At 51.4% G+C, this 23,143-nt stretch overlaps 1 protein-coding gene across 1 annotated transcript; it reads right to left on the bottom strand.

The window, feature by feature from the left end:
• Positions 1–822: 822 nt before the first annotated feature.
• On the bottom strand, positions 823–22,765 carry LOC121343637 (mucosa-associated lymphoid tissue lymphoma translocation protein 1 homolog). The gene is made up of 14 exons (XM_041418970.1): positions 22,615–22,765; positions 22,133–22,251; positions 21,798–21,951; positions 21,150–21,328; positions 20,123–20,219; positions 18,468–18,497; positions 17,521–17,724; positions 13,143–13,320; positions 10,343–10,417; positions 9,630–9,757; positions 9,248–9,379; positions 8,971–9,122; positions 5,099–5,224; positions 823–3,125 (listed from the first exon to the last, which is right to left on the bottom strand). Exons 1-14 carry the CDS (start codon positions 22,622–22,624, stop codon positions 2,775–2,777), a joined length of 1,935 nt encoding a protein of 644 aa, XP_041274904.1. The 5' UTR covers positions 22,625–22,765; the 3' UTR covers positions 823–2,774.
• Positions 22,766–23,143: the final 378 nt, after the last annotated feature.

The following is a 23,143-nucleotide window of genomic DNA, read 5'->3' on the forward strand; positions in this document are numbered from 1 at the left end:
ATTTAGGTGCTGCTATTTTCATCATACATTGTTTTAAAGCTTCAGTTCACTTGGTGCTTTTTAAAGACTTGGGGGAAGGAAAGCACCTGTATTACCTACAAAAACGGTGCTGTTTGTAGCCTCTGGGCACAGACTGGCCCAGAAACAGAGGAAGTGGAGGGTAAGGGCTTGGAAGGTAAGGAGGCAGAAAGGGGAGGTAAACTGGAGCTGATGTCTTGATCCTGCTTTGTTTGCTGCTGCCTGAGCCCTCCTCCCTTCCCACCTTCCAGCTGGCCCTGGAGCCCAAGGTGCAGATAGATCAGAAAGACACGTGGAAGTCTTGGGATGCATTGTTTGTCCTGGATGCTGGGAGATGGAAACAGAGATTTCCAGGAAAATTTACTGGCACTAAATAGTTTAACCACCGTGAGGGAGTTTGGATTTCACACGTAAAAGTGGGGGATGAAGGATCCACAGCTCCATCCCCTCCTACAATGACTCCACCTGAGGCCCAGGACACAAGTCCACCTTTGGAATTCAGCAAGTTCCCAGACATGACAAACCATGATCTCAGGGAATGAACCACCATGGGAATGTGGTGGCTCCCCTGGGCTTGGCTGCAGGGTCTCCTTGGAGGAGCAGAACTGATGACAGGGACAAGTGCTGTGGTTGGCACCAAGACAGGAGACCACCTAAGCCACCCAAGAGGCACACTTACAAAGCAGATGGACAAATCACAATGAATGAGGACCGGTTTTTTGTCTACACATTTCACCTGACATCACATCATCCTATCTAGTCACTTGATCTGCCTTCTAAATCCAAACTTCAGTATTTTTAGTTACCTAAAAAAAGAAACAATGCTCACCCAGAAGAGCCTAGAAGCTCAGGCTGGAAGCATGAAACCCCAGCAGATCAATATTAAGTTACATCCTGGCAATTAGAGGGAAAATAAACAGAGTTAACTCAGAGCCATGCGAAGCTTTGTGCATTAAAAACACCAATAGTGTTTTATTCAGAAAAAAATAAACAGCCTTGCTTTGAATGAGATAAACATTCACGTTAGATGACACCTGGCATGATAATGTGAGCCAGGAACAAGCTGTGCCTCAGTGCCTCAACAGCACAGGAGGGTGTGAATAATCCTCAGAGGCAAGAGAGCCCCAGCTCCTCCCAAATGCCTGCTGAGCCATTCCCACTGACCTGTCCCCAGTGGCTGCTGCTGTTGAGCTGATCTTTGGTCCATCCTGAAATTAATTTATTCTTTTCTGGTTTAGCTTCTCTATCAGCCCACGTTATTTAAACTACATCCTCTGATTTTTTTTTTTTTTGAGCTTTAGTTTTTTTTTGCTAGGAGACTTTCTAGTCCACAGCCAGCTGGGGCCCCTCTTCTTTCCCTTGGCTCTACTCACTGTGAGAAGAATAAACACCTCCTCTGTTCTCTTTGGACAGGTTTCCAGCACTTGTAGAATGGTTTATCTGGAAGCAACATTTCAGATTTTTCTACGCTGCAACTGACACCACAGACAGGGATGTATCTTCACTGCTGAAGGAGAGCAAAACTGAGAAAGTTCTGCCTCCAACCTCTTGCTTTAAAGCAAGACAGCTCAGGCATTCTCCCCACCCCGCTGCCCTTGACATCTCAAGAAGTTCTGCCCTCCAACCTCTCTCTTCCACAGGACCACAGCAGCCAGAAGGGATCTCCAGTGGTCTCTGGTCCAGCCCTCAGCCAGCTTGGATCACGTCATTGGCACCTTCTGCAGCCCAAAGTGAACTTTCCTCCAAGGATGGAGCCCCACACTTCCCTAGGGTCACTGAGCAATCAAACATTTATTAGGGAAGCAATCAGGGAGGGGCCTGTGCCCACCCAGGCTGTCCTTTGGGCCCTGCTCACCTGGGGCTCTCCCTGGACAGCTGGTTCTCCATCTAGTGCTTGAGGCTGCCCACAGCACAGACAGGCACACAGCCAGAACAATCTGCATTAATACTAACTTTTTTGAAGTTATCCTTTCTCAGTCCTGTAGGATATTCTGCACCTGAGATGAACTGGGAAGTGCAGAGGGCTGAACACCCCCCAGTGCCCCTGTACCACTCTGGAAGGGGCAGGTGTCAGTGCACCTGCCTGGACACTATTCCTGGCCCAGTGCAACACCAGCCTCCAATGTAAACTCACACTGGATGGAACATCTGACCTTCCTTTTCCTGGCAAGCTACTGCCTCCCCCCCGCCCCGTTATAAATACATGCTTCAGAAATATATAAATGCATAATTTAACACCTGCTTTGACACAGGCATGGCAAGGAAGCCACACTGGGACCCCGTGGAGAGCCCACACTGTTTCACCTGTTCCCTCAGTGCAGCCCCGTGTCCCTTGCACAGGCTGGGGAGATCCAGCAGTCACGGCTGGGATTTGAGCCAGAGGGGTCTGTAGTGTTTGCGGGCTTCTCAATGCAGCAACTTTTGTTTCCAGGCAGAAAACGTCAGCCTGAGCCCTTGCCTTGCAGCAACACCATTTTTTCCTGGCAGTGTTATGACTGGTGGGTGGCTGTGTCCCCTGCCAGACACCACAATGACTCCTTGCTGATCCCAACGCTCCCACGGGACAGGGAACATTCCCAGTGGGAACTGAGGCCCTGCACCCCGCAGAGCACAGATAGGAGAAACCTTTCCAAAAAAGCAGCCTTGGCCTCATTCAGACAGGGCTATGCCAAGGCTGGGAAGCAGCTGATGGACTCCGACAGATTTAGCACTCAAACGGAGGCCTCAGTGAAAAGAGCAGCTCCCCAGGCCGAGGCTCAGGGCCTGTCCTGCCCCGGGCCAGCCTGAGGCAGCGCCGAGCAGAGCTGGCCCAGCTCGCTCTCATCGTTCTCCTCGGGCTCGCTGCTGAAGTTGGAGGGGTTGCTGCTGGGCAAGCTGTGGCCAGAGCCTGTGCTCAGGGACCCCTGGCCCTTGGGCTCAGTGCTCTGCCCCAGGGCATCCTGTGGGCACACGCTGCCTGTGCTGGCCGGAGCTGCCTGGGAGTCCTTCCCCTGGCTGAACAGCTGCCTCAGCAGGGATTTCTGCAGGGTCGTTTGCAGGCTTTCACAAGTCCTCTGGTTTGTGCTTGGCTGGGTGTACTGCAGATCCAACTGCAGGACCACATCTGTCTGGAAGGGGAGAACAAAGAACACCGAGTGAATGGGGGAATTAGATTGGAAGCAGAGCTCTCCTAGTGCTGCTGGCACAGGAGCCTTGGCTGGCTGCTGTGCAGGCTCACAGCCCCATGCTGTGGCACGATGGAGCAACACTACTGCCAGAGAAAATGAGCTGTACTTACTCATACAGCTCACTATGCCTGCAGGCCTCAGCCACGGATTTTGGATTTCAGGACCTCTCCTGAAATCAGGCCATGTGGGATCCCATCAGCTCCATCAGGGAAGTGCCACTGCCAGCATCACCCCTGGGGTGGGGGCACGGGGGAGCAGGAGCAGCTGCACCATGGCCAAGAGCAATGCACAAGGGAGAGGAAAGCATGAACCACTTACAGTGCTCAAGGCCAGGTTGGATGGGGCCAGAGCACCCTGATCTAGTGGAAAGTATCCCTGCTTGATGAGGTTTAAGATCCCTTCCAGCCCAAACCATTCTGGGATTCTATGAACTAAAACACACCTCACACTGTAAAAGCCAACAGCTTTAACCAGCAGTGCTCTACAGGGACCTACTCACAGCCTAGCTCTATTTTAAAATTTTATAAATGATGAAGAAATAACAGAATAACCACATTTGTGGCAGTCAAACCCCTGAAAACAGACCCCCAGCACAGCACTGTGCCTGAAACACCTGTAAAGGGCAGGGAGAGGTATAATGGAACAAGAAAATTCTGGCAGGCAATACCTGGTCCAGGTCTCCTGTCTGCACTTAAAAACAAAGCAGAAAAACAGGGAAAGGTTCAGAAAAGAGCTCCAGGAACAAGCAAGAACTGAAAGCACTGCCATATGCTGGAGCACATCACGTACAGAGCAAGCAGAACTTGCTGCAGGCAGATCCAGGCAGCAGCTTGAGAGCAGCACCTGGTGTAAGATCCACTGGCTGTGTTAGGGGAGGAAGGAAAATCCAAGTATAAACAAGGTACATACTGCTGTGTGAGGTGACACAAGCCAGGGGGGAAGCAATTCTGCTTCTCTCACAGTCTTTAAATAGTTTGAGGATGTCTTGAGTGTGCCAAAGAGGCACAGCTTGGATCAGGCTTGGCAGTGTTACTCTGATGACTGGAGATCCTGGCCAGCCCATGAACTCATCTCTCAGGCAAGCACACAGCCTAGTGAGACATTCCTCCACCTGAAATAACTGGCCAGCTCTGACCTCCCTGTGGTTGATGGGGCAGGGAGCAGCTTCCTGGCCAGGCAGCAGAGAAATACAGAACAATCCATGACCAGTGATGCCTCTCTGCTCTCAGCAGAGGCTGCTGTGGGTCAGCTTTGATGGCAAAGTCAGGCAGAGGAGACAACACAAAAGCAAAGAGCATCCACAGCTGGGTTCTGCAGCCTGATTATAAATCAGAAAGATTTTGCTGAGATGGAAAAGGTGAGGTGAAAGGACAGTGCTCTCCTATGGAAACAAGCTGGGAGAGCTGGGGGTGTCCAACCTGGAGAAGAAAAGGATCCAAGATAACTTTAGAGCCCCTTCCAGTGCCTAAAGGGGCTCCAGGAGAGCTGGAGAGGACAAGGGGGAATGGCTACCCACTGCCAGAGGGCAGGGTTAGATGGGATAATGGGAAGGAATTCTTCCCCGTGAGGCTCTGGCACAGCTTGCCCAGAGAAGCTGTGGCTGCCCCATCCCTGGAAGTGTCCCAGACCAGGCTGAACAGGGCTTGGAGCAACCTGGGATAGTGGAAGGTGTACCTGCCTATGGATGGGGATGGAACAAGATGACTTTTAAAGGTCCTCCCCTAACCCAAACCAGTCTGTGATTCTCTAAAAGAGGGTAGCTTTTATGCCTTGAAGATAAACAGCTCCTCTTCGGTCTGGATGTGACACTGACACATGGTCAGAGAGGCAGATCCAGCTCCAGCCATGCAGATGGGGACACCAGTTCCATGAGAGTGAAGAGCTGGGGAAATTTACACCTGGCTGCTCTCTACCTGAATTTTCTGCAGTGCACAGAGCTGGAAGACACAGTCCAGCTCCTCCCTCTTGTACACAGAGGCCAGCAGAGTCTCCACGTGGTCCAGACAGCTCTCCCTCTGGATGGCCACATCATCCACCTCCTGGGTCAGGAAAACAAGAGGAAATGCAAGGAAAATTCAGCATCAGCATGAAGCATTGAGGCACAACTGGCCATCAAACATGTGCTCAGGGCTTTGATGAATACATTGCCTGGTGGAAATGCTGTGTTTCCTAATGGAAGTACTACAGAAAGCCACAGGAATGCAGAGATTTTTACACACTTGCCTTGTATGTAATGAGAAGACCACAAGTGTCTCAGCATATATTGCAGGTGAGACAGCAATGATACACAGATATCACCATACATGATCAGAAAGCTTCACCCCATACAGAGTAACACCACAGCACTTCAGGAGGCTGCAAACATCTGCCCTTTTTGTTCTTTAGCCCAACCTTTTATCCCCACCATGTTGATGCACTGCAACTGTGTGCCTCTGCTCCCTTTGGGGGTTGGTCAGTGCCCCTGGGCACTCCATGGCTCATTGCTGTCAGTGCTGCTCACCTGCTGCTCACAGCTGTGCCCATTCCCAATTACCACAAACTGTGTGCCTACACCTGAGTACATCTTACTGTGAAAAACGGGGTACAGTGGGATTTGCAGCAGAGCAGGAAGCAGCACCAGCTGGTATCACAACCACCATAGGGCCAGCAGTGTCATGGAAAGAGCAAGTTTTACAAAGGCACAGCTGGCAGCTCTCAGTTGTGCTGAGTGCTGATTTAGCCCCCCACCATCTACAGAACAGCCAATTCTTGCTGAGTTGCTCAAATTTAACCAAAACATCACCGTGTCTATGAGATCCTCCTCAGTACCAACTGAGCCACTAATAATACCCCAGGAAGAGACAAGGGAATAAAGGCCTTATGAAATCACAGATCATGGAATAACCTGAGTTGGAAGAAACCCACAAGGCTCATTGAGTTCAACTCCTGGCCCTGCACAGACAACCCAACAATTCCACCCTGTGCCTGAGAGCATTGTCCAAGTGCTCCTGGAGCTCTGGCAGCTCTGGCTGTGACCAAGCCCTTCTTGCCTTGGATTTGAGCCCTCCAGAATGGGTGACAGACCACAGTCTACCAGCCCCTTCCAAAAGGCTTCCCCTTGCCAGCTAGCTCTGGCAACCCTCCCAGTGTGATCCCTAGCAAGAGAAGTTGCACTGGGCATGCTGGTGAAGGAGGCTGTTGGGATATTTAGGGAGGTAGAAGTTGGAGAAACCCTGGGAGCTCTTCCTGGCCCTCCCTGAACTGCTGCCTGCAAGCAGCCAAAGCCATTTGGTTCTGGTCAGGAGGGTATGAGGAAAAAGACTGGATTCCAAATGCTGGCTGGAATCTGCAGGCATCAGGATCACCCCTGCATGCAAGGATGGTGGAACAGGAGGTCACTGGAGGCTGAGGAAACACCATTTATCTCTGTGCAGGAGAAAGCCAAATCCATCTCCGCACTTGGCAGCTCATTACAGGAAAGACAAACTGGAGGGAGCTTGGGGAAGATCAGGCCAGTGAATGGAGACCAAGAGGCAGGAAGCAGATCAGCCTGCTGCTGACACAGGGCTTTGGCAGCATGGCTGCACAAAGGAGGGTGTAGCCCTGCCGTGTCCAGCAGCTCCATCCTCCAGCACATGCTCTGACCTGCAGAGCTGCTCCAGCCCTGGGTCCCAGCACAGGGAGGACATGGAGCTGCTGGAGAGAGCCCAGAGGAGGCCATGGAGAGGCTCTGAGGGTGGAGCCCCTCTGCTCTGGAGCCAGGCTGGGAGAGCTGGGGGTGCTCAGCTGGAGAGGAGAAGGCTCCAGGGAGAGCTCAGAGCCCCTGCCAGGGCCTGAAGGGGCTCCAGGAGAGCTGGAAAGAGACTTTGGATAAGAACCTGGAGTGACAGGACAAGAGGGGAATGGCTTCCCACTGCAGGGGCAGGGGTAGCTTAGAGATTAGGGAGAATGTCATCTTCACTGTGGAACTTCCTGCCCGCAATTCAAACCATGACTTACTTCCATGTTGGAAACAACTTTTTGTAAATTTCAAGGCCTGAACAAATCAACATTTTTGCTTTTCTTGCCTAAACTACAATTGCCTTGCTCCTTCCTTTCATTACTTTGTCTGTGTTTTAGTTGGCACACTTTTTTTCCATGAAGCACAGACCCAAAACTGGACCCAGTGCTCCAGCAACAGCCAGGAGAGCCAGACAGGATCTCACACAAATCTCAGAGCTCTAGTTTGTAACCTTGCCACGGTTTTGTGCCCTGTTTTTGTGGCCTCAGCTGTTTTGGGCTCTGACCAGAACTGGTTCTACACTCACTGCCCATCCCATGCTGATGCTACTTTTTATTCTTGCTCACATGCAGGAACTTGCATCCACTGAATAACAGCCTTGGGCTCAAATTGTACCTTCAGTTATCCAAATGCTTCAAAAATCTGCTTTGTAGCACCTTGCAGAGACACTTGGTGCTATGGGATCTGCGTATTTAATAAGCACATCAGTGAAAATAAAAACCAATCCCACAGCCCTGATTTTCCAACAAAGCCCAAACATACTCAATCATCCTGCAAGGAGAGTTTTCTCTTAGTTTTAAGTGGAATTTCCTGTGCATCAGTGTGTGCCCATGGCCTCCAGTCCTGGCACTGGGCACTGCTGGGAAGAACCTGGCTCCTTCCTCTTTGCACCCTCCCTGAAGGTGTTTGCAAACCTGGATGAGCTCTTCCTGAGCCTGTCCTTCCACAGGATGAACAGCCCCAGCTCTCCCAGCTTTTCCTCACTAGAGGGAGCCCAGTGTCCCCCGTGGGCATCTCAGGGATCCCACAGCGGGGTGGTGGCTGCTGTGATGTTGGAGGTGGGGCAGGTGACAGTCGTGGAAGGACATGCTGCTGCCTCTGCAGGCAGCACTGGAGCTCAGTGGGAGCCAGCTCCACCATGCACTAGGACAAGAAGAGGGGTCTGGCTGTACTGGGGTCCCTTTTGGTCCCCCTGATCCCTCTTGAGACAGCTCCAGAGGCAGGAGCAGGCAGCTGGGTCCTCTTCCCCCCTGTCACTGATGTGGGGCAAAGCACAAAAAATACATGCTCACACACACAAGACACAATTTTCATGCATGATGCTCACAAGGGGAAATGATGCTGCAGCTTAGGAATGGGCAGGATCAGGCTCCAAACCTCCTGGATACACCACGCTGCATCAGTGACCCCAGTGTGCTGAGGAGCAGTGTCCCTCCACGAGAAACAAGGGCCAAAAAATCCACCACAAATGAGCTATGCTTCAGGAGGACTACAGAAAACAAGGGAGATAGTTACAGGAAGGAGCAGCAAATTAAATCTCTACAAGTGGCATGGAGACCATCAGTAAAGCCCACACTGGGCACATGGTCTGGGAGGAAAGGCTTGAGAAAGGGTTCAAGAAAGCTGGTACAGCTCAGCTGGGGAGGAGTATATTATTGCATTAAGATATATTAGCACAGCAGGCTAAAGAAGTTAAAAAGCCAGACCTACTTTCTAACACAGAAAACAGAATAGCTCTTGGCCTCAATCAGATTAAATGCAATAATTTAATCAGGCAGGCCAGAAATCAATCTGAGGACTGGTTAAAGGCATCCAACTGCTGCCAAATCTTTTTTTGTGACGCATGAGGAGCAAGGCAGGGAATCCACTGAGATGTGGAAGGAGCCTCAAAGAGGTGCATGCAGAGGAGGGGATCCTTTCTCACCTGGGACCAGCCACTCCCACTCCTCAGGACTCAGCCCAGCCACCCTCCCCACGTCAGACCCGGGGAAAGCAGCCCAGGAAGGGGACAGGCAGAGCACTCACAGCGAGCTGGCGGAGCAGGAGCTGGGGCTCAGTGATGTGGGCCAGGGGGGGCTGTGGCTTGGCACACACGAACATCAGGTTGGAGAAGAGCCGCAGGAAGCGGAGCTCCACCCGCGCCCCGCACGGGAAGGTCACCGTTCTGCTCGGCAGCTCTGGAAGGGAAATTCGAGCACCATCAGCTCCTCTGAGGCTTCTGTCAACACCTCCCTGCACAGCAGCGTCCCTGAGGGCCACAGGCACCCCCAGCTGCCTCCTCCCCACGCCCTGCATGGCTCACCTTGGCCGTGTCCCCAGTGCTCGGCGGCTGCTCCCGAGGGACAGATGGGGTCCGTCAGGGACCGGGCTTCCTTCAGGGTGTGCTTGATCTCCATCACCTGCTTCCCAGTGACCAGGGGATCACGGCCAATGTCTGTGGGAAAGAGTGGGGAGCACAAGGATCACTCCAGGCTCCTTACTGATCTCCCTGCCTTTCAGGCCCTACATGAATGTCTCCATGCTGCTCGGAGGCTACTGAAAGCTCCCATGGGCCACGGCCTGTGATTTGGAGCTTAGGGAAGAACAGAGGGCGGGATGGGATGGGATGGGATAGGGCAATGTGGAGCCACTGCTGTCTCTTCTCACCCCTGCCACTGAAACAAGTGTTTTCTAGCTTCTCTTACCTTCTAACACATCCTCCAGCATGTGTGTAACCTTTTTCTCTTGCAGAATGTGTTTCTTCAGGTATTTCATGAAGATCCCAGAGCTGAACTCCCCATCCTGCAATTCATAGGCTTCTGCATCTTCACTCCTGCAAGAGTAAGGGTATTTCTTCAGAGTCCCTGCAGTTCTGCATTGGACATGAAGTTCAAGGTCAGTCTGGGGTGGCCAACTCCATCCAGACTGTACTGGCTGGGTCAGAGTGAGCTGCTCAAGGAATAACACAAAGTGCTTTGTTTGTGCCCCAGAGAGGATGGGCAGGCCACAGGACAGGAAAAAGCAGGGAAGGGAATGGGATAGGCCAGCACAGTCTCCTTTGCCAGCCCAGGTGGGTGACAAAGATGAAAAGCCAGTGGAACTGCACTGGACCAGTAAATAATGCCCAGCATCTCAGGAGGCTTTGGGTGAGCTACTCATGGGACATCCACCTGGGGAACCAGGCTGAAGATCTTGTGTGTGAAGGTGACAGGACCTTCACACACAACTTTTAACTGAAGCACAGGCTGATGGCAGCAGGAAGGACAGAAGTGCCTGAAGAGCACACCCAGCAGATGGAGGGTGAGACCAGAGGGAACATGAAACCTCTCCAGCCTCTGTGCATGAAAGGATGAGAGGAGACAGGGCTGTGCCAGAGTCTGGTCCTGTGGGAGGCTGTAGGAATGGTGAAGTCACTCACGTGGAATAGCCATAGACAGTGTTTCCCCAGGGCTCCAGGGGCTGCACCTGGGACAAGGCACGTCCTGGGTTGTACCTGGAGAGGAGGCAAAGGCACAAGTCAGTGTTGAGGACATCTGTCAGCTTCACATGTCAAGGACATTTGTCAGGAGACAAATCCTACACATTCCTCATGTCCATCTCTTAGGGGTGGCAGCTCAACTGTCTTTGCTGGGGGTCTGGAACACCCCACGGGCCCTTCCAGACCATGCCCACACCTTTGCCTTAGGGAACCAAACAGGCTATGGGTGATACACCCCCAGATCTCCCTGAGAGACAGGATCAGGACACACACACAAGTCTCAAAGCCCAAAACTGGTCCTGGCACTTCAGTCTAGACACAGCTGAATGAGCACAGCCCCTATTATTCCCAAAATCAGGTAGATCCACGGTGACAGGATCTGACTTCCAACAAAAAAGGTATCTTAGTTGCACTGAATGGCTAAACCTTGCCCATCTGACTGCAGCCAGACTGACAGCGTGGGGACAGGCTGCCTCCAGTTCACACCAGTGACTCGGAGCTGTTCCCAGTCACACAGTGACAGAGGCAGTGTAAGTCCATGTAATTCAATTCCACCACAGTTTCCTGGGGCTGGAGCTGGCACACTAAGGAGAGCAGAAAGGACAGGGGTATTTCCAGCAGCCAGTGTGTGACCTACTGCTGGTGGCACAGTCTGGAGATGTTCAATGGCAGAATTCAACTGGCTTGTGTAAGTTGTCCTAAAGATGATCAGAAGAGCAAACGTGAGAAAGGAGACATGTTTCTAAATCTGAATATTGAGATTTATCTGCTCTTCAATTGCTCTTAAAGTAATGCAGAAATCTTTGGTTCCAGGTCCTAGGATAAATCAGGGAATTCCTGGAAAAGGCAATCACATCCACCCAAAATCAGTATATAAATGTATGAGGCTACACACAGGCTCTGTGCTCTGATTCCTCCCCTGCTAAGGCTGAGCATCTGCTCCCACTTGGCACAGGGAGATGTGTTTCTCACCACCCTGGCATTTCTGATGCCAACACATGGGGTGAGCAGAAACTCTGGGTGAGCTCCCTCTTAGCACAGACACAGCTTCATGCATGAGTCTGACCAGGAGGGTGTTGGGAAAGGAGGCCCTGGGAGCCTTGCTTTACACAGCAGTGTAAACACACACAGCTATGAAATCCAGATGCTTTCCTGAGCTGAAATGGTGACTTCTTGAAAAAAATGAGCTCAAGAGAGAGCTCCTGCCCCAAGATCAGGGATAACACCCACTGCATGAAGTGCTGTGCTTGCTGTGGAAAAGGGGAGGTGTGAACTTCACGGAAGGAGGGAGAAAACCAGCTGCACAAGTTTGCCTAAATATAACAGCAGATCTCACACTGCATCCTCTGAGCACCACTGAGACTCCATTGAGCAAAGGAACCAGTGGCAATGCCAGGGAAGGAGACAGCAGCTCAAAGGGAGACAGACAGCATCTCAAAAGCTGTTTTACAGATTGTTAACACTTGCACTGGTGGGGCCTGTGCAGCCCCCACACTGCCTCCCCATCACACAGATGGCACACCAGCAGCCCAGAGCTGCACCAGCCCAGCTCCAGCAGAGTATCCATGAGAGCCAGGTGTTCCTGCTTTGCTGCAGGCCATCCCCTGCCTCTGATCATACTGGGGAGGGGAGCCAGGTGCACCAGGGAAGCAACACACTGCTCCCAGCAGCCAGCAGGAAGGGACAAAGGGGATGCTCCACTCTGGGGAGTTTAGGCCAGCATTAGGGGACATCAAGCTCCTGCTCCAGAGCTGTGGGACAAATCCCAGCACAGACAGCTTTAAGCTATACAAAGCAAGCAGCCCCATCACTGCAGCTAAAAGGCATCCAAAATTTATCATCTCTCCAGGGGCTGGCAGTTCTCTCAGGGTACCAAAAGCTCTGTTTTCTTTCCAATTCTTAGCACAGGAACCACAGCACAGAGAGAGAGATATTCCTACATTTGCTCTCCAGGTCCTCTCCGACCTGTAAATCTGCCTCAGGAGCCTGAAACAAATGAACTAATGACATCTTCTGCTGCAACAGTCCACCCACCTCTGCTGAAATTGGACAAGTAGTAATTTCCTGCATCAGGATAGAAGTCTGCGGGCCAAGGGAGGATGATGGGTTTTCCACAGAAAGTGGGAAAACGCTGATCCCTGACCTCAGCAGCAGCAGCTTCACAACATGACCACTTCAGAAGGATTTAAGCCCAGCAAAAATGAAGTAGCAGGGCTTAAAACATTTTCCTGTCATGTTGCACTCTTCTCACAGACGTTAACAAAAATGGAGCCAGGAGAAGAGAAGTGAACGCTCCCAGCCTGAGCACGTGGGAAATATGGACCAGGAAAGCACACAATCAGCAAGATCAGATCAGGTGGGTCAGGCTTGAAACACAAAAGACAAACCCCATGCTGAGTTTCAGCCAACAATTTATGCCAGGCAGAGTCACCCCTCCATAGGCTTGAGGCAACCTGCCTGTATTTGCCAGGCTTCTTCACCTCAAAAAACCAAGGGAGGGTTTCCAGCTCCTTCTCGCCAGCAGATCTCAGACAAGGTCTGCACTAAGACATGACTGACCCATCCCCAGGACACCCTGCAGGACCTGACAGCGTGATTGATTTTATGGCATAGATCAATAACCTCTGGCAGGGGCTCAGCAGCACCATGGGGGCTGTCAAAACCCACAGCTGAGGATAGCTCCCCTCCCCCAGCCCTCAGAATGCCCATCCCAGGTAAGGAAGGGGGAAGAGGCCTCTACCATTTCCTGCAGGTGTCCAGCAGGATGATGTTCAGGGCTGTCTGCTGCTGCTGCATCTTCTGGAGGATCCTCTGCACGCTGATGCAGTTCTCAGGGGCATAGGGCTGTGGAGCATCCACAGGGACCATGTAGTTCCTCCCCAGATGTTCGTAGCCATGCCCAGCATAGTAGAATATAGCTGGGAACAGGGAGAGGACAGCATGAATCAGGATGCCAACCTGCAGGTCTGTAACCAGCTCCCCATGGCCACATCCCACCCCATCCTGAAAGGTGCAGGGCAGACCTAGACCAGTAGCACCTATGGAACTGGTGAACGTTGACCTCACAATTTCAACGTTTTCCCAATTTATTCCCTTCATCAGTGTTGGAAGCAGCCCCAAGAGGCTCTCCTGTGCTTGTGGATTCCTGCACTGTTTGTCTCCTGAAGGCCCTGCGTTTACACACTTCCAAACCCTCTGTGCTGCAACACCCAGGCTCAGCACCTGCCAGGCTGAATTTCATCCTTGCACCACGTTTTGGTTAGTCCTCAGCTCTCTGAAGGAATAAGGCAACAGAAAAAGATTTTACCAGGATGGAAAATACATTAACAGCCATTTAAATGAGAAGCTCCTCAGTTTCCTAGCTTTGGAGAAGAGACGAACAACTGAATAGGTGATGGGAAACATTCTCCATTTCAAAGGTCTGCCTGTATTCACACACCTATAAACTGGTGAAAAATTAGACACAGAGAGAGATGAGTTCTTCAGAAGTCCAGAACATCAGGACTGTGTGCTTCAACAACCTCAAAGCAGGCACCAGCCCCATTAGGCAGGGGAGGATTCAGACTCACACAGATGCCAGTGGGAAGCCCAAAACCCAACAAGAATTTTGCATTTTACTCTTAGGCACAATGAAACTTAGTAATGGTTTCTGCCTTCCCAAGAGATGGCAACATAGCCATCCAGGTGGGAAGCCAGCACTGGGGAACTTGGCGTGGCCTAAGCTGGGGCTCCTTTCCAACCCTGTGCTCAGTGCAGGGCTGCCACAGGGATCCCCAAACAGGCTGGAGCTTCTCAAAAGGAGAATGGCTGGCTACCCCTCCCCAGGACCAATGCCACAGCTTGGGGGATGCTGGTTGGTGAAACCTGGGGAATTGAAATGGGTTAAAAATAGCTCTACGAGGTGACACAGAGAGTTGTGTCACTACAGCTGGGGGACAGTGAAGAGTGAGAGGTCAGAAATGGGAAAAAGCAGCTAAGAGGCAACAGCAGGAGAAATTCTCCACTCAAATTCACTGCCAAAACCCACACTTCAGTGAGTAAACTCCCTTCTATTTTCCTTCCACTGCTCCTGCCCCTGCACTTGGCACTTTGGCTCACTTTGGTGTGATTCTGCAAGGATGCAGTAACAGCGGCAGGAGCTGAAGGGCTGAAAACATGATCTCATTGTGTGGAGAATGGAAAACATGATCTCATAGTCAAAAAGACCTCGAGTCACCTTTGGTTTCTGTTCTCAGGGGACAATGGAAACTTTCTCAAATGGCCATTCTCACAGGTGCCCATGAGATTTGGGTTCCTCTTCTGGTGGATCAGCAGCCAGAGACAGCAGGCTCTGATTTGCAGAAGCTTTAAACTTTCGTAGCTTGCAAATCAAAGCCACAGAACCCTCCTCTGAGACTAGAAAAGAGTACAAAAAAGGAAGCCTTCTAGAAAAATCAGATGCAGGTTGGGCCCCTTGAGCCATTGAGCACTGGTGGCTTTTGTCCTTCTGCCTGTACATGCAAGGGAAGTGATGACATCTGTTACCAGGCAGCATCACTGAGGCTTGGAAAAAATGAAATGTAACAGGAAAGCCCACAATGAATGATTCACTCCTTAAATCTTCTAACTTTTGAGGTCTTGTTCAGTACCTGAATGTACCACCAAGTGCTCACCATGCCATAGAAACCACAAAGACTTGTGTTCAAATCAAGATAGGTGAGTTTCACATCACCTGAGCAACTTCTCCAACCTCTTCTGGACTGAATCTCTCCTTCTGAACAGGAAAGTCAACAATTTTCCCAGAGAAAGAAAGGGATGTTTCATTCTGAGTTCTTCCCACATTGTATGAGTCAGAACTGCTCATCACAGAAAAACTTCTGAGTACCAAATTAAAAAGGGGAAGCTCCAAGCACTGCTTATAATGCAGGAAATGTCAGCATGAGGCTGAATAAAGGTGTGGCTCCATATTTCTAGTATTCCACGCACGATTTTCTGCTTGCGTTGCATTTCCAACATAATTTTTTTTTATTTGGGACTTTTTAGAATGCTTAAAATAACATCCACGGGGATTCCTCACTTGCCTGAGGGTGCAATAATTAGATCACTTACAGGATGTTTCAGGAGCTTTCAAAAATCCTGTGAAGCTTTTTTAAGATGAGATCTAGAGGAAAAGCAGCCCAATAATCCACCAGCTCCATACAATGAATTGGACAAACCTTTGGATCATAGGATTACTAGGGCTGGAAAAGACCTCCAAGATCATCAAGTCCAACCTTGGACTGAACCTCACCATGCCCACCAAACCATATCATGCACTGCCACATCCACTTGTTTTTGAACACTTCAGGATCCAGGCCTGGGAGCTGTGCTGGCATGGTCTGGAGATGTGGAAGGAAGTCTCACAAAAGCCTACAGTTCCTGGAGGGACAGTTACAGACACCAAAAAGCCCAACTGTCCTCGTCAGCACAGACCATACAACAAGGGGCAATGAGCACCAACCCATGGAGCTTCATGTTCACCAGTCAGCCTTCTCCTCCCTCTGTATGTGCTCTCCTGACTTCAGCTCTGTTGGCTGCTACACAGGGGGTGGCACCTCCAGATTCCTCAAGCAAGAACACTGGGATGCCACAGGAGCATGTCCAACATGCACAGGGGTGTACAGGACTGGCTGTCACAGGCACCTCTGGGGTCTTTACCAGGCTGCCTGAGCTGCTCTCTCACCACAGCTGGGGCACTCAGCAGGCAGCCTGACCCAGTGTCCCACCATTCAGTTAGGATTCCAGCAAATGTGGCAAAAATCCTGAACCCAATCACTGCTGGATCCAGCCCACACTGGGGTTCACTGCCTTCAAAGAATAGCACAATACTCAGCCTGGAGAGTTGTTATGAAAACCTCAACCTAAGCAGGCATTGCCTCACAAACACTCAACTCAGCTGTTGATGTTTTTCCTGACAGCACACAAAATCAATTTTGCCACGAAGGATCAGAGAGCACGAATGCAGAGAAGCTCTAGAAGTTTAAATAAGGCATGACAATATGAAAGGTTTGCTGTTTCCAAGCCTTTTTTTCTCTCTAGAGCTTAGGAAGGGCCATGGATAAAATGCCTTTTGGTCCTCACATGCCATGGATGGAGGGTAAGAATGGCAGCTGGGATGACTCTGGCCTGGAAGAGGTAAAGCCTGGGATACAAGGAGATTTCAGAGAGCAACAAGAAAAGGAAGCTGCAAGGGAAGTCATGGGAATATTCTGTCACAGGTGATTTGCTCAGAGTGCCAGGACTGCGCGTGGCCCTTCCCACCAGCTCAGCTCCCCAGATGAGTCAGTGCTTCCCAGAACAAGGTGGTTGTGCAGCATTTACCTCGTGGCCAGGTCCCCATCCACTGCACAACCTCCAAACCTCACGCTGAATGCCAGCCTGGAATCAGCCCACGCTGATTTTCACTGCCTGGGTGCCACTCAGCTGCCACGTAAGCCTCACAATGAGGTTTGGAAGCAAAATAAAAACACCTGCAAGGTGTTTTCAGGGTATCTGTCCCACTGTGAGAATCTCAGGGACCCCAAAGATGCTACATTCACCACCAAATCTGAACACCTGCTTTAAGATCCACAAGATCTGCTGGTTGGGTTTGTGGTTAAGGAACACTTCCTAAATGAGCACAGTGCACAATTAAGCACAAAGCACAACCTCAAAGCCACCTGCAGCTGGAAATGCTCTTCTGCAAAAGGGTTGTCAGGGGCCCAAATTAGACCTTCAGGAAAGAGAAACAAGGAAATCAAGACCAGATGCAGCAGTCAGGGCCCAAAAGGAGCTCCCCACCTCACACATGAGTCGGGGGGGACACAATCAGCCAGTCTCCTCAATTCTTTTATTCAAGGAAAAATCAAAACTTTCCCATTCACTATTGGAAGAACTGGCTCCCCAAAAACTCAGTGTGAGCCCATGCTGTTGGGATTGGAGGTGAGCTACATGTTGGAGAAACATCTGCCAAAACTAAACCACGCTTATGCAAAGGCTCCTGCCAAGCCTGGTCTCCTTTGAGACAGTAACATTCAATTTCTTCTCTTTTAATCCAAGAGCTGTTCAGAAAATTGCCTAATCCCTACCCAGCACAGGTGGCTGAGCTGGCTTGGCCTTACCATAGACTCCCTTGCCCAGGAGCTGCAGGAACTGAGCGACCGCTGTCGCCATCTCAGCCTTGTTCAGATCCAGCAGGGAGACAACCTGGAAGCCCAGATGCTCCAGAAGATGTCTCAGCTCAAACACATCCCTCACAGGAGCCATGAGATTGGGGTGATGCTGGTAACGGTTGTTGCCCACTAAAAGTGCTATTTTGCCTGTAGCTGAAAGAAACACCGAGTGAAAAAGCTGTAAATGCTCAGCAGGAGGCAAGATCTCACCTCCTCCTGCTGCAGTGAGGATATGGGCAATCTAAGCAAGGACAGCCCTTGGCTTTCTGAACACTTTGACAAAATACATAATCATTTTGGCAGAAAGGCTTGAAAAGTTTTCAGCTGACATTCAAAATCCCAGGAATGCAGAGGTTCTGCTCTAGCTGCCCTACTGTGACCACAGGTCTGGCACATCAGTGTGCATGGGAGGGGGATGCACTGAGCCAGGCTGAGGGGTCCTTTCCCTCCCAGGGCTGAAGGAGAGAAACCCATGGCTCCTGCTTTGATTCTAATCACACCTCCTACTGTAAAGAAAAGGGATTTATGTTGCTCGGTGGTGGTGGGAGTAAGGAACTTTGCCCTGCTCTGAAGAGGTATTTCAAGTAGGGATAAGTTGTCATTTGAACAACACTTTTTAAAATCATTTGGCAGGCACAGAGCTTAAGACTCAGTTACTCATTAGGAATAATCTTACTCCACTTGCTGAAAAAGACCAGGGCTTGGCAGGGAATGGGACTCATTTTATGCTGTACAGCTGTAATCCAAAAGTGCAGAGCCTATGGCAATGTGGTCATAAAGGCTTGAAGCAGTCTTTGCAGGAAAAGCTCTCCCATTCCTTGTCCTCCCATCCACCCTGGAGCCTGGCTTTTAATTAAGGAAATAATTGCTCAGGAAGAAAAGATGACAGTACTCACCAAAAAACTTTCCAGAGCCTGGACACGTACCTGGGAAAGAAAGAAGGAAATGATAAGCCTGGGTTCAGTAAGCCAGGGCCCAGCACCCAGTGCCAGGTGTGAATTCTGCTCCAATAGCCCTGACACTGCACAGCTGGATCAAACACACAGAGGATCTGCACAAGCAACGTTCCTCAGACAACTCCTTCATGACCTGACTGCTAACCTTAAAGACACTGGTCTGATGCTAGGAGGATTTATGAAATCCAGACTGATTTATGACATCCTGAGCAGCTGGGAAGCAAAGCCTGGAGAAGTGGCACACCAGGGAAGGAGGGTCAACATGGAGAACTCATACCTGATGTGACTCACCTGCTACCTCTGCAGCAAAAGCAAAGGAAACAAAATTACTCAAGGTCAATACAAGCTCCAAAACAAGAGTTTCTCCCCATAAATGTGGAGTGCAGAGGAAGTTGCCCTGTTTGCTTTTGATTGCAACAATATTCCCAGTTTTTCATCTCCCTGCTCTGCCTTTTCCTGTTGTTTTAGCAGTTCTGGCTCAGAAAAGCCACTCACTTTGGTCCACAAGCTCTCCTGCCTGAGCACTTCCAGTCTTTTAAAATCATTATTACCCTCACAGCTCCAGCTTTTCCTATTTCAATCAGAAATAAATTTAAAAATCCAGCCCAGGAAAAAATTCTAGAACCCTAAATGCTTTAAAAGAAGAAATTAAGAATAGATTGCATAAATCTCATGGGTATTGAAGACCTCTGGTTCCTGAACCAGTGCTGCTGATACACAAGAGATGCCTGAAAAGCTGCAGAAAAAAACCACTCATTCTTTTCCATCTCCTACAGAGGCACCTGTTGCATGTGAAAGCTCCCCAGCAGTAACACATTGAACCCAACCCAATCTCGTGTCCTTTTCTCACTGTCTGTCCCCCCAGGATGTGTTTTGCCAGCTGTGAGGAGGCAGGCAGAGTGCTGTTTGGCTACACAAGATCAATTTGTACTTTGGAGAAATTTTAAAGCCAGCATAAAAGGCAGGATAAGAAGTTTATGGCATAGAAAAATCTCTAGGTGGAGTAAAGAGCCAGCAAAGTCAGCCTGAACTATAAGCTATGCCTGAGCCATTCCTGATGCACATAAGGTAAGTCAGAAGGCCAAAGCAGCCAGAAGTGGAGCATGCCTGAGGCTCTGGGAACACATCCTCTCCCTGGGACCCATCACTCACACAGCACCAGCCCTGAGCTGCCAGCCCAAGGGGCCTGAACCTTCCCAAATAAACACCATCCACTCCAGCTCTGTATCCAAACACATCCCTTAGTGTCAGTAAGACTGGAAATGAGTATGGCCACAGGAGCCTGCTGTGATTTGGCCTGGAGCTGTGAAAGCAGCACCTTGGCACGGTGTCTTGGCAGGTCTGCAGGCAGCAGCTGAGAGCACTGAGCCTGCCCTTACACAGCAGGTGCCTGACCCACGACAGGCCCAGGAGATCCCACCTGCTGGACAGCGCATCACCGCATTTAGGGGCTTTCCCTCAGAGCCCCACTGTCAAGGAATCCCGTTTATCATGGTCCCTGTTCACCTCCAGAGAGCACCAAATTCCTCTGTCCCCTCTAACTGTGTCTCACACCAGGTGACATGCAGCAAAGTGATGTGGGTGGCTCTGCTCACCGACGTGAACGTCCACGGCGTTGGTCCAGTGCTCTCCGTGGTTGTTGGAGGCACAGCAGAGGTACGTGCCAGAGTCACTGACCTTGGTGTGGGTGATCTAGGCAGATCAAAAGTTAAATTACATTATTTATGGTGAAAGTCTGAAGCTCCATGCCAGGACCTGCTGAAGGCACTCGTGTTCATGGAATAAAAAGTATTTTTCCTGCTGTTTGTAGAGATTTTACCTCACAAAGAATCAGGACAGGGACAAGAACCAGAGCAGTACCAGCTGGTGAGGACTGCAGTTCTCCAGCCCAGGATCCTGCTCAGAGAGGGACTAAAGCCACCACTGAGTCAGGGTGGCCACAGCTCTGTCTATTTAAGCCCTGAACACCTCCAAGCACATTGCTGCCTTTCTGGTTCCAGCACAGCACCAACCACCTCCAAAAACAACCTCTTCTTAGTGCCCAGACTGCACTTTCCCATCAGAATTGCAATGTAAGGCCACCATGTAATACCATCTAAGACCGTCTGTAACACCATTGACCACTACTGAGGAGAGACTGGATGTCTTCTCCTTGTGCCTTTCACATGATGCTCTGGGAGGAAATCTCCTTTCCTGATTCAAGAACACAGCACTGATTTACACTTAGCCAGAGACACAGAATAAAGCCAGCCCCTCTACTGCCTTCCTGACTCTCTTCTGTCAGGACCAAGCACATTTGTTTCTAGGTCTCCAGCAGGCAGACAGGATTCCCACAGCTCCCAGTCCCCAGTCCCCTTCACACACAGACAGTAACTGTTCTCATGTCTGCATAAAAGGGCACAAGAGATGTGCTGAGAGCCCTTGACACATCTATGGATTGTTCACCTCTGAGAGGAATATCCACAGCTTTGGAAGAAATCCATAAAACATATTCCCCCTTCACACAGAGTCATCCAGCCAGCTGCCAGAGCAGCAGGGTGATACGTGGAGGGCTTTCTCACAACCCTGCAATCAGCTTCTCCCAGCACCCAAAGCTCCTGTACTATCCCCAGAAAACCTTACCCAGAGCTTTTTTCTCTTCTGCTGCTCCAGCAGGTTCCCATTGCGGTACCACTGGTAGCTGGGGGCCGGGACCCCCATGGCAGCACACTGCAGCTGCAGCGGCTGCCCCACCTCCACCCGCTGCTCCCGGGGGTTGAGGACAATGACTGGCTCTCCTTGCCACAGCCGAGGGGGCAGACCTGCAAGGCAGCAAGACAGAATTGGCCCTCCCTCCACAGGGACAGCAAACAACGCCATCTTCAACCATCACTACTGCACCTTTCTCCTTGGGGAGCAGGGAAGCCTTGGGAGCGATGCCTGTGATAGTAAATGCCACACCAAAGCCCTGCCTCTGGCTTCCCAAACCTGATCCTCGCCCTTTCCTGACAAAGGTGAAGTCAACATTCTAAGGAAAACCACACCCCACTTTTGGTCAACTTTAAAGTAGCCAGATGGGTTCTTCCAGTTCCAATACCCAGAATAACTCTGGGAAACCCATGGCAAGCATGAGGTGCAGGTGCATTGGACGGGGCTTGGAGCAAGCTGGTCTAATAAGAGGTGTCTCTGACCATAGCAAGGGGCAGAACACAGTGACCTTGAAGGTCCCTTCCAACCCAAACCATTCTGTGATTCCATAATACATCAAGAAGGTAAAAGACAAGCTTGTACCTCTGGCAACGCACTGATGGACCTCTACCTTCACCCAGTCAGAGAAGACAGCATTTCTGTGGAGGTCATTGACTCTGCAGGTGTAGAGCTGGGTCTGCTCTGCAATGATGGGCAGGTCTTGGTTGGTTGCCCCAGGAATCAGGCGGCAGTCAGACTAAAGGGAAAACATAGGCAGTGGGCAGCAATTCCCTCCTCACTGCTGGCAGTAGAAGGCACTAGGATGCCTCTTGTAAGAGCAACAGAAGTGGAAACCCTGATTTCCTCCCCTCCTTCAGCTCCCTCACTGTGTGCAGGGACCCAGCTGGGTGCCATACCCAGGGCCACCCCATCCTTACCTGGTACTGACAAAACCACTGGTACTGCAGCGAGGTACGTCCCTGGGCTCGGCACCGCAGCGTGAAGGAATATCCCACCGGGACAGAGACAGAGACTGGCTGCTCGGTTATGGTAATGGCTGTGGAGAAACAGCAGGTGGAGGTGGGAACAACACTGCAGTCACAGCCCAGCATCCCACTCTCAGCCAGTGGCCAGGCATGGTGGGCTTCAAGAGGGACACCCATCCCAGCAGGCAGGGAAGATTGGAAGAATAGGGATGCTCTTGTGGCCAGAAAATGGAGAGATGGATGGATGGATGGATGGATGGATGGATGGATGGATGGATGGATGGATGGATGGATGGATGGTGTGTAGGTGGAGAGACAAGGGGATGGGCGGATGGAAGTATGGGTGGGTGGATGGATGACATGGGGCTCTTTGGGTATTCTCGCAAGTGCCCGGGAGCTGGCACGGTCACTCTGCCCCGTGGTCGGTCACTCACCTTCCTGCATCGCTTCTCCGGCGGCTCCTCCCCGGCCTGGGCGGCCGCCGGCCGACCCCGCGGCGGTTCCTCTCCCCGGGACGCGGCGGCGGCACCTGCGGCGAGGGACGGCGGCGCTGGGGCGGGTCGGGCCCGGACGAGGGGCCGCTCAGCCGGCCACCGGGGGCGGCGCCGCCACGCGCCGGGGCTGCGGCCACACCGCACGGACCGGCCCCGCACGGACCGGACCGGCACGGACCGGACCGGCTCCGTATGGACCGGACCCGCACGGACCGGCTCCGCATGTCTGGCCCGCTCCGACGGGAACGGTGCAGGACGCGCCCCTCACCAGGATGCCGAGGCTGCCCGCATGCCCACGAGTGACCTCTCCCCCTCCCCAGGGGTGTCCTCACGCCCACCCCCGCTGGTGACCTCGCCCCCCTCCCACACTCCTTACAGGTGGTCTCCCCACCGCCACTGTGACCTCACCCTCATTCACACGGGTGTCCTTCCCTCCTCCCTACAGTGTGTCATCGTCCCGTCCCCGTCC

The sequence above is a fragment of the Onychostruthus taczanowskii genome, unplaced genomic scaffold, assembly GCF_017590055.1.
Source record: "Onychostruthus taczanowskii isolate IOZ18803 unplaced genomic scaffold, ASM1759005v1 scaffold6, whole genome shotgun sequence".
NCBI lineage: Eukaryota > Metazoa > Chordata > Aves > Passeriformes > Passeridae > Onychostruthus > Onychostruthus taczanowskii.